Source organism: Sesamum indicum, linkage group LG12 (assembly GCF_026168435.1).
Source record: "Sesamum indicum cultivar Baizhima isolate 11 linkage group LG12, ASM2616843v1, whole genome shotgun sequence".
Taxonomy (NCBI): Eukaryota; Viridiplantae; Streptophyta; class Magnoliopsida; order Lamiales; family Pedaliaceae; genus Sesamum; species Sesamum indicum.
Genome location: NC_142668.1, coordinates 2,450,144 through 2,462,085, shown reverse-complemented (window position 1 = coordinate 2,462,085; position 11,942 = coordinate 2,450,144). Strand labels below are relative to the sequence as shown.

General features: G+C 38.5%; 1 protein-coding gene across 1 annotated transcript; it reads right to left on the bottom strand.

Annotated features, from left to right (window-relative positions):
* Positions 1-10,050: 10,050 nt before the first annotated feature.
* Positions 10,051-11,500, bottom strand: LOC105178795 (uncharacterized). The gene is made up of 2 exons (XM_011102343.1): positions 11,333-11,500; positions 10,051-11,241 (listed from the first exon to the last, which is right to left on the bottom strand). Exons 1-2 carry the CDS (start codon positions 11,498-11,500, stop codon positions 10,051-10,053), a joined length of 1,359 nt encoding a protein of 452 aa, XP_011100645.1.
* Positions 11,501-11,942: the final 442 nt, after the last annotated feature.

Below are 11,942 nucleotides of genomic sequence, written 5' to 3'. Positions count from 1 at the left end.
AAAAAATGAGTTAATTATGTTGAAGATAGAAATAAAAAAACTGATAAATAAATAAACAAAAAAGAAATGTATTTTTATTAAAAATAAATTTACTAAAAAAAAGTTGAGATTAACAAAATTAAATTAAATATTAAGAATAAAATATATTGGCACATAAAAGTACTAATTATATTAAGTTGAAATTGCGTATGAAAATTAATTATCGAGTGAATCTCATATTCTTCAATTTTTCAAGAAATCACAGTAAAAATATGATGAAGATAAAAATTACAAACACTAATATTGTTGGAAAAAGTATGTATTCAGTCAATAATAATTCATAGTATCATTTCAAAAATCAATCATATTTAATAATGACAGTTTGAAGTCAAATTGACAAATTAAACACATAGGTTCGAATTAGATTTGCTGTTTTACTAAAAAGTAAATAGAAAACTTATAAAAGAGTTGTATCGTAATAACTCTCGATCCAAGTTAAAAAATTACCAAAACAAATCATAGAAATACTTTTATTTGCCTTAAAGAAATTATACATCCCATTTTTTACGTGCACTAAGTACTACGCAACTTCTTCCAAAATAAGACGATTTATTTCTATTGGTATTACACTATATCGAAGAACACTTCGAAAAACTCTTAGAAGCCTTAAGAAACTTGAGCTTAAAGCTCGGATGAGAGGGAGAGCTCTCGAGAGAGATTTATTTTATTTTATTTTATTTTATTGGAAGAGAGCTCTTGAGAGAGATTAGAGAGATGATTGTTGGTGGTGGTGGTGGTGGTGGTGTTGTGGAGTGAAGAGGAGAAAGCCTTTTATAGGCCTCTCAACCAGTAACAATAAATATCAGAATTAAATTCGGTCATAAAACCTCAGTTGAAACGGTAAAAAATAGTCAAAAATTGCCGGGGGTTTCATGTGCCATAAATTAAAACTACCAATTTGAGACACAAAATGAGCGTAAAACACTCACCTCAACATACCCCTTATATACATATCAAATGCCTTCTTTTCCCATTATATTCCTGTGTGGAACGCAACATCTTTCTCAATTTTAAAACTCTATCTAATCTACGTATTTAATCATGTAATTGCACCCATATTTTACATCATTTTATTGTTATAAATTAGCAATTAATTATGCCAATTACAACAAATATTTTATGCAATAATATTTAAAATTTAGAGTTAATGAAGTATGTAAACAATCTTTTGACAAAATTTAGAATTTGATAGTAAATTATAATTAGAATAGTTATAGGACATCTCAACATAAATTAATACTACTAATATAGATATGTCTAATTAGATTAAACTTTTACAAACAATATTGTATTGAAAGAAATTAAATATACAACATTTCACAAAAATAATATAACAAACATAAAATAAAGTTAAAAAATAGTAAATAGACACAAAATAACCTACAAATGAAACATGATTAATTTTTTAAAATTTGAATTTCTTGTAAAAAACTTCAAAATACAGGACTTGGTTAATTTTGTTTTAAGATTAGATCTTTTATATATTATATTTTACTTTTGCAGTAACTTGTTCCAATTTAAAATTATTAAACATAACAATTAGTAAATACCAAAGACAGAAGTCAATTTTAAGGAATATTTTTTATTTAATAGTATCAATTAAATTTAAAAGTGAATTACAAATAATAAATCAAATAATTCCCTAATCAATTAAAACTATTATTATCAAACTTTTGGAATATAATTGTATACTAATGATTCAACTATAGAAATATAAATAAAATTATGAGTGTAATATTTTTTATAACTAATAAGTGATATACTTACTTTTAAATGTATATTTCTACATATGCAATGCACGTGATATTTCCTAGTTATCCATAAAAGTACCAAGCCTTCAAAAGATTTCTTTCTTTTTTTTTAATTTGCCTAAATTAACCGCATTTTACTATTTTTCGATAGGATAATCATATAAACTAATACTTATTAACTCACATTAATTATATTTTACATTTCATTATTTACTCAAGAATAATTTCTTTAAGAAAACTCAATAAATTCATGAAGCCAAGCAAAGGCTTTCTCTTTAGGTTAATAACAATATACCCCCTGTGATATTGAATATGAGCACATTACCCCCTATAAAAAAATATAGCAATTTACCTTCTTATACTTCTTAAAATGAAGCAATACAGGGAGGTAAATTGCTTCATTTTAAAAATAATAGGGGGTTAAATTATTATATTTTAAAAAATACAGGGAGGTAAATCGCTATTTATTTTTTTTATAAGGGGGTAATTTGCTTATTCGCGATATCACAAGGAGATTGCTTGCAATTTTTTCCTTTATTTTTCATTTTTTGAAAACAAGCAAGAGGCTTTCTACTGCCAACAAAATCGAACCTGTAAATGAATAACGGAACCATATCTTTATATAACAATTTAGTTTTATTTTATTTAACTTTTGATTTTTATGGAATATATAAAGCTTTTACAATTATTTTTTAAAAGTTCAAATTCATTAAATTTAATGAATAAGATCTTTTTATTTATAAAGTACTTATTAAGTTTCAAATAATATTTACTAATTTATGAAATATTTTATTTTTACTTTAAAAAACTTCTATAATATAAGTATTTTTTCAAAGAAATAAATATCACTTGCAATGCATGTGGTTTCTACTAGTATCTATAAAGGTACCAATCATTCAAGAGATTTCTCTTTTTTAATTTATCTTTCTTTTTTTAATCTGTCTAAATTAACTGTATTTTACTATTTCTCACAGGGTAATCATATAAAATAATTTACTTATTAACTCACATTAATTATTTTTTTACATTCCATTATTGTTTGTTTAAATTTAATTTATTTTATATTTTTTTACTTATTTTATATAAAATACTTAGTATTATATATATTTTTTGAATATATTTATTTATTTATATATATAAATAGGTCAATTTGATTTTTAATTTAAAGAGATAAAAATCTTGATCGATTAAGATCAAACGATTTATGATAAAAGGTGCCGATATAATTATCTAATTAAAAAATAAAAACAAAAAATGGGCGCGTTTTATGCACTCATCAAGTCAAGGGATATTTTGCCTATTTTTGTTTTCATAGAGTTTTTTGTACTAATATATTTATGAAACTGAGTTTTTTTGGGGTAAATCGCTTTTCACCTTTTCATAAAGCGTTTTCCTGATCGGCCCAATTAACAGGCTGCGTAACTAACAACAATTTGGAGCTTGCTGTATATGCTCCTGAAAAGTTTTCGAGTATTGATCCAAATGGTGCATCTATTTACCCCATGTTGTCTAATATGTATGCTAATTCAAATATGTGGAGGGTTAATAAGTATCCTAAGTCAATAAGCTAATGGAAGGGAAGACTTGGGTATATATATATATATGGAGGGTGAATAGCAATTTATCTCCAAGTGATATTGAAAATGAGCATATTATTCTCTATAAAAAAATATAGCAATTTACCCCACTTTATTTTTTAAAATGAAGTAATTTACCTCCTTATACAGGGAGGTAAATTGGTTCAATTTTAAAAATATAGGGAGATAAATTATTATATTTTAAAAAATATAGAGAGGTAAATCGCTATTTATTTTTTCACAAGGGATAATTTACTCATTTGCTATATGACAAGAGAGTTACTTGCATTTTTATATAGTTGAACTTGATCGGGTAAGAATGACTTGTTTCCATCTGCTGAAGACACACAACCTGTTTTCAGTTCGTTTGCATGTGCTTGAATATACCTTTTAGAAATCAATTCCACAAATTTGGGGCGGAAAAGACCACAAAAATTTGGGATTCCAGTGTTTATGTAGAGCATAAACTTATGGATATTAATGTAGAAATAGTGCCTTAAAAATAGGGTTAAAAGCAAAATACCCCCTTATTTTATGAATAAAGAGCAAATTATTCTCCTAGGTTAAAAACAAACCCAAAATACCCCCTGTCAATTAAACATTGTAGCGCACTGCTTCCTTACATGAATTAAACGTTGGTGAGAAAGGTGAAATACGAAAATACCCCTCTTTATATTTGAAAATGCTGACTGCTAGTCAAACTTAGAATTTTCATCTATTGTCGATTTTGTTTCTGGAGAGAGAAGAAGAGAGGCGACTTAGAGGAACCTAAACACGAAATCCACTCAAATCTTTGAAAATCCACCACCGCCGGCGGCGACGGCCGCGACCGCGAACCAATTTCCATCGGCGAACTCTTTTCCTTCAACCCCGCCAAACGCCGTCGTCCGCGGCTGCGACACCGGACACGGTCAGTTTCAATCTATACAACTTCATATTTCAAGCTCTGATTTTCAATTTCCACTTCATCTTCTTGAAAATCCACCATCGCCACCGGCGAACTCATTCCCTTCATCCCCCACTAAATGCTGTCGCCCGCGGCTGTGACACAGAACACGGTCAGTCTCTTGATCCCATTTGCCGATATATACAACTTCATATTTCGATACTTCTTTAAGAACTTGTGTGCCTATATATACACTTAACAACCGTATCTATGTAGTAGGTGAATATATATATGGGTGCATATCTATGTAGGCTTGTACTACTATATTTTTGAATTTTTTTTTTAGGAGTTTTGATGCTGACTGTTTTATTTTTTGGTTTAATGGAGCTTTTTGTGAGGGGAAAAGCTGAGCAAGCTGTGCGTTTTATCGTTTGTGCAATTTACATTTGATAGATTGTGATTGTTCACGTTCATTTTTGGGAATACTGTTCTGCGTTCTGATTGTTATACTCTAGTGTTGCTCTGGCATTCATGTGGCTCTGACATTCACTGTAAAAAAGGAAATTCATGTTGGCTACGGTATCAGCTTCAAATATTTGCTGAACTTTGCATGTAGTTGGGTTTTATGTAGTCTTTGGCGTGAAGGAGTTTGACGTATTGGAGAAGTAGGGTTAAATTCAATTTGACCCCATGTGATATACAAAAATATCAATAATTCCTTTATGAATTTTTTAATATAAAAAATCACTTCTATGTTACGAATAAATAATCACACCGTCCCCTAATCAATTTTTTAGAAACAATGACTAAAATACCCCTTCTAGTCAACTGGTCAAGCTAGACCTATTAATATAAAATTATTTTCATTTATAATATATATAATTTAATACTATTAAAATATATTTATGATATATATAAATAAAATAATAATTATAAACCCCACCCCCAACCCCCGGTCTCCCCCCTTCTTCCCCCACCCCCACCCCACTGCGTCGCCTTCGAAGATATGGGTGACGACCGTCGCCCTCGCGGCATTGGGCGACGGCTATTGCCCAGGGTGAGGAGGGCGCGTGCGAAGCCGCCGCCGCTGTAATTTTTTTTATAATTTAATTTAAATAATATTTTATTATATAAATAATTAAATAATTATTATATAAAATAATATTTTATTATTAATAAAAATATATAATATTTTAATTAAATAATTATGAAAAAAATAATATTTTAAATAATTATTATAAAGATAATATTTTATTATTAATAAATATATATAATAAATGTAAAAAAAAAGGTACTTTCATAAAAAAAATCGCAGTCATGATCCAAATTTTGTATAGAGGGGTTTTTTAGACTTTATTTTATATCACATGGGGTATTTGATACTTTAATTTTTATAGGGGGCTTTTTAAACATTTCAATTGTCACGGGGGAAACAAGTATCTTCCCCGGAAAAGTAGAGATAGTTCTTCAATTTTGAAGATTAGTTGTGACGAACTTGATCCGGGTCGAGATTAGCGATCTCGTGAAACGATCTCAGCGCAGACGTCCAACTCTTCCTAGATCAGATTTTGGGTTCCCTGAGAATAAGACACGAACCGTGAGCTCGTCGGGCACGTCCCCGATAATGACCCTCCAATGCTAAGTTAGGCTGATCGAGAGAAATGTATGCTATCTCAAAGTTCGATCTCAATAAATGCGCAACAGTTATCTTAATAACGGCATTTCGGGGCCTATTTATAGAGCACAGCTGGATATTGTTGACTAGGCCACGTGGCCTTATCCTGCTGGCTTGCGTTCTGATCGAACGGCTGTCATTGTCCGGGTCTTCGGTCTGCTTGTGCGATCTGGGTCGGGTCCTCCGCGACCCGCCCGTTATAAAAGGTGCGGATCCTGATCGTGAAAAGACCTTAATGCCCTTAATGAAGGGTACTTTGGCCTTTTCGCAGGGGATAAATGTGTACTCCCATCATTACTCCCTCACTTTTTCAAAGTGCAATGTTGTTGCCTTTGAAGAAGTCGAACAGCCGCATCCGTCGATCGGTTACCCAGGCGGACACGTGGCAACATCTCGTCGACTGTCCCACGGCGCGCATCTCCAGAGGGGTTCATCTATAAATATCTCGGCCATTCAAACCTTCTCGCCTGCCCCACATATAGACTTTCTGCGACCTGTGCTCACAACTTGAAGTTCGCATTCGATCTGCAGCTTCCAGAGCCATCCTGTTCTAAGGTACCATGTCTTCCAGCTCTAGTTCGAACTCTAAGTCGCGCCCTGGCTCAGGGTCTTCTGCGACCCCTTCTGACTCTGCGTCTGGGTCCGCATCTAGGTCTGTGTCTGGGTCTGCATCTAGGTCTATGTCTGGGTCTTCTCATGGGTCTTTCTCTACCTCCCCAAAAAGGAACAAAAAGTTCCCTATTTCCAAACTCACTGATGAACATGCCGGCCCTTCAACTCTTGCAAAATCCAAGATAGGCTTGCTTAAAAACCCTTGGGAAGCCGCAGTCAGTAAAGTTAGAACGCCCGTTCTTAATATTAGGGAGAAATACCACATACCCTCCGATTACGACATTATCATTCATGCTACTTTTGATCGCATGCATCATCCTCCCGAGGGTTTCAGCGCTTTTTCTATCAAACACCTCGATGCTGGACTTCAATTTCCTTTGGCTCCCCCTATAGCCTCGATTTTGAATAAACTGGGGTTGTGCCCTATGCAACTTTCCCCCAATTCTATTTCTCGTATTATTCTTTTTGTTGTAATAATGCAATTCCTAGGTATAGAACCCAGTTTTGATAATTTTTGGAATTTGTACTCCTTCACTACTTCGACATGATTCGGTAGTAGAGGTTTCTTTTATCTTTCGGCCAAACCCGACTGTGGATATCTGAGCGCCCTGAAGTCGAATGTAGGGGTTTGGTTAGATCGCTATATTTTCATTCGATCTCCTCGAGGTGTCTGGCCCTTTAAAAACGAATGGACCAAATATAAACCCATTCCAAAAACAAGTGGAGGGGGGCTGGAGGGCGATCAGATAAATAGCCTAACGGCTTATAAATACGACCCCAAGAAACTTCTCACTGAGAAGGTTTTGCAACTTTTTGGGCTCTCTCCAGCGTCCCTCCACATCGAAGAGTCTTTAGGTGATTTTCTTTTCTAGCAATGCTTTCGTCATTCTGTTCGAACTCGCTTACACGCTTTGAGTTTTCTTGCAGAGAGTATAATCATGAGTTCGCGTAATGCACTACGAATGAAGGCAACCGCGAATAAAGTGGCCAAGGCCAAGGCCAAGGGCAAGCAGGTCGCTCCTGTTAAAGATCTTTCTGTTAAGGACCTTCCTCCTGTACCTGTTCCTCTGCGAGCCCGCGAGTCAGCGAGTCCCGCTAATCGTCAGCCTATCCCAGTTGATAGCGAAGAGACTCCTTCCCAACCCCTCCTCGGATATAACTCTAGCGACCTAGAGCTGAATTTAGACACTACCAGCGGAGACCAGGGGGGTGAGTCTGAGAGACCAGATCGCGATAGTGGGGAGAAGTCGAAGAAAAGAAAGCGGTCCTCGCAAAAACACGGGCAGGGGGAAGCTTCGAAGGGGAAAGAACTGGCGGATCCTTCCGGTTCTTCAAAATCCAAATCCCAACGGCCTAAATCTCTGAGCAGGATGGCTAGGGAAGTTGCAGACAAATCTAGCCAAGAGGACGGGTGAGACAGGTTCTTGAGGTTGGAGCCTCGGGAATTTGTAAGGGGTCCTCAGTCACAGTCTTCTGCACCTCAAGGAGATGGAACACCTTCGAGGTGGGATTACTCTTCTAGCACGGTGCTTTTTTCGGAAGCAGGGGGGAACCTTTCGACCTGTACAACTCTTTAACCTCACTCCAGCGACCAGAGTTCCTTGGTGATGAACAATCCTATTCGGATCGAGTAATATGGGGCTCATGCCATGCTGCAGGTAATCTCTTGTTCATGGATCGGCTCGCATGTCCTAACGCGAGTAACTTTGCGTGATTTTTTAGGGTTTAACATTTCTCCGGAGCTTGTCCCTGAAGTGCACACCCTATCGTAAAAACTACATCATGACTGATACGAAGGTGAAGGAGCTCCAAGTCTAGCTGGCAGAACGGGATAAACAAGATCTGAAGCACGCGGACGACATGCTGGCCCTTGCAGAAAAGACCAAGAACTTGGAGGGCGAGCTCGATGTCGCCAAGAAGGAGGAGATCGCCCTATTTGAGAGGGACGTTGCCTTGTCTTAAGGCAGGAAAGAAGGGTTCGAGGCTGGCCGGGAGGCTGGACTGGCCGAAGGCCATACGCGAGGTTTTGAGGAAGGCCAATCCGGTCGCATCACTCTGGAAGAACACCAAAAACTTCTGGCTGGTTCTCAAATGGCTGTCGTCTGCGATTTCTTGAAGACGGATACCTTCACGACTGCTTTGGAACTCAAATCTGCTGACTCATTCGCCAAGGGTTATAAGACCTGTGAAGCTCAAATCGAGAAGCTTGGCAGATTCCAAGAGTCCTTTGATCGTAGCCAGTTGGACATCACTCTCGATGGTGATCTCCAACCTTATCCCCCCGACCCTGTCTGAAGGATGACGAGTTTGCTGCTTTGCGCACGGAGTTAGAAGCTGAGGCTGAGGACAAAGATGATGATGACAATGTTGCCTGATCTCCCCTCTTTTTTGATAGAATTTTGATCATATTTTGTATGACCCGTTCTTCCCCCTGATACTTTGACAACACTGATTTGTAAATTTAGGGGAATTGACCATTGGGGCATATTCTTGTGATGAGACTTGTAAATGAAACTTCATCAATGAAATCATTTTTTGTCATCTAGCGTGTTTACTTCCTCCTATCTCCCTTTACTGCTTTCCTTCATTTGAAGGTTGTTTCTCTTTTCATATCGCATGTGCTGAACGCATTTCAGTTCGCATACTAAAATGCTTCTTTTTCAGTTGGAAAGAAGGATGCATCTTTTTCAGATCTTATAATTGGACGCGTCTTTTTCAGTTCGCGTTTACTTGGATGCGTCTTTTTCAGATCGCATATTTGGACGCGCCTTTTTCAGTTCGCGTTTACTTGGATGACTTTGATAGTAGATAAAGACAAAGGCATGAAATGTACACATAAACATGTGAGCATAAAAATGTACGTAGTTTCATAAATTACTTTAGGGAAACTATAGTTTGTACAAGTTTTTCCAATCATTGACATGTGCAGTAATAACTGTATCCAATATACAAGATGCGATCTTCCTAACCTTTACATAATTGGTGGCCTTTCACAGGCTCCGGAATTCGATCTTCTTGTGGGTGTTGGCCTTTCACAGGCACCAGAACTCGATCTCTTCGTTGTTGGCCTTTCACAGGCACCAGAATTCGATCTCCTTGAGGTTGATGGCCTTTCACAGGCACCAGAATTCGATCTCCTTGAGGTTGATGGCCTTTCACAGGCACCAGAATGCGATCTCCTTGAGGTTGATGGCCTTTCACAGGCACCAGAATGCGATCTCTCTGCTTATGCATAGAACTTCTTCAGGTTCTGTATATTCCATGGGCGCGGCAAGTCTCGACCCTGCATGTCCTGCAGTCTGTATGTACCTTTCTTCCTGATCTCGACCACTTTGTACGGTCCCTCCCATGGCAGCTCTAGCTTTCCCACATGCTTGGAGGCTTCTACCTTTTTCAACACGAGATCTCCTACTTGCAGTTGGCGTGGTCGGACCCTGCGATCATGGCTCTTCATCATCAATCCCTTGTGATGCAGGATTCGGGCATATGCGACCTCTCTCTTTTCTTCTATTACCGTGAGGTCGAAGTTTCGTTCATCCCGGTTAGCTTCAAGATCATACTCCATGATTCTTTGGGACTCCTCCCTAATTTCGGCCGGAATAATAGCTTCTGTACGTATACTCGGCAGAAAGGGGTCTCGCACGTGGCAGATCGCGGAGTTGTGCGGTACGCCCATAGAACTCTAGGCAGTTCGCCAACCCACGATCCCTTGTTCTCTAGGCGTGTCTTCAAGTGCTGCAAGATTGTCCGGTTAGTCACCTCGGCTTGTCCATTCGCTTGGGGGTTTGCGACCGCTGTGAAGTGTTGCGCGATCTTCAGTTCCTTGCACCACTCCGTAATCTTTCTTCCTTGAAACTGGGTGCCATTATCAGATATCAGTATTCTAGGTATCCCGAACCTGCAAATGATGTTCTTCCAAATGAAGTTGATGACTTCCTTCTCGGATATCTTGGCCACAGCCTCCGCTTCGACCCATTTGGAGAAGTATTCGACCGCCACAATGATGAATTTCTTCTGAGCTTGGGCGGGTGGAAAAGGTCCTACGATGTCAATTCCCCACTGATCGGATGGGCACGCTATTCTGATATGCTCCATTGGGGTCGCAGGCTGGTGGATTAGGGACGCGTATTTTTGGCAGCTCTCACGTTTCCTCACCAAGTCCTTGGAATCTTTGACCAAGGTGGGCCAGAAATATCCTTGTCGCATGATCTTTTGGGCCAGTGATCTCGCGCCCGAGTGGTTTCCGCAACTCCCTTCGTGGATTTCTCGCATCAGGTATAGGGCTCTTTCCTTGTCTAAGCATTTCAAGAGAGGCCCATCCACCGTCCGCTTGTAGAGCTGGCCGGCTAGCAAGGTGAATCGGGTAGCTAGAAATTTAACCCTCTTCGCAGCAATGGGGTCGACGGACAGGGTACCGTCCTCAAGATACTTCACAATTTCATTCTTCCATGACCCTGTCTTTGAAACCACCTGCACCTCCATTCTGCTCGAAAGGGCCGATCGCTCGCGTACTAGGGCTGTGATCTTACTATCTCGGATTCCATCGATTGCAGCTCCAAACTTAGATAAGGCATCCGCCTTGTCGTTTTCAGCCCTAGGAACCTGCAAAACAAAAAACTTCTCAAATTTACCCATTAATCGCTGAACGATCTCTTTGTACGATGTCATCGTCCTCTCCCTTGTTTCGTACGTTCCTTCAATCTGTAGGGCAATCAATTGAGAGTCTGTAAAAACCTCCAGATCTCGGGCGCCAGTCTCATGTGCGAGCTCTAAACCCAGTATGAGTGCTTACTGGGAAAGATAAGCGAGCTGCAACTTCAATCTCTACTCCCTTTGGCCCCTGAATTAATATGCCTACTCCTCCATTGTTGGCATTAGAAGATTCGTCTACATGTAGCATCCATTTCAGGCAAGGCTGTTCGACTGTTTCAGGCTCTTTCTGGTCGCTGGACAACTCCATCACAAAATCTGCAAGCACATGCGCTTTCTGGGCCGTTCTAGATTGATAGTCAGTGTCGTACTACCCCAATTCGACTGCCCACTTAATCAATCTCCCAGAGACTTCGGGTCGCGACATCACGTGCTTGAGAGGGTGGTTCGTCAGCACCACCACTTTACGCGACTGGAAGTAAGGTCGCAGTTTTTGAGCTGTTACCACCAATGCCAGAGCCAGCTTTTCCATCTCCGAATACCTGGACTCCGCACCCTGAAGCATCTTGCTGACATAGTAGACTGGGTTTTGATTGTTTCCTTCTTCCCTCACCAGTACCAAACTGACTGCATTCTCGGATACTCCTAGGTACAAAAACAGCGTTTCTCCTTCCTTAGGGTTTGCGAGCAGGGGGGGCTTAGTAAGATATTCCTTCAATTCCTGTAGCGCCTGATCCCATTCCGTGGTCCAT

Excerpts from the sequence above, each read along its gene's own strand:
- LOC105178795 (XM_011102343.1), bottom strand. The coding sequence starts at position 11,500 with ATGGAGTTGTCCAGCGACCAGAAAGAGCCTGAAACAGTCGAACAGCCT. Across the intron at positions 11,242-11,332 it reads CAGCTCGCTTATCTTTCCCA|ATTGAAGGAACGTACGAAAC; the intron begins GTAAGCACTCAT and ends ATTGCCCTACAG.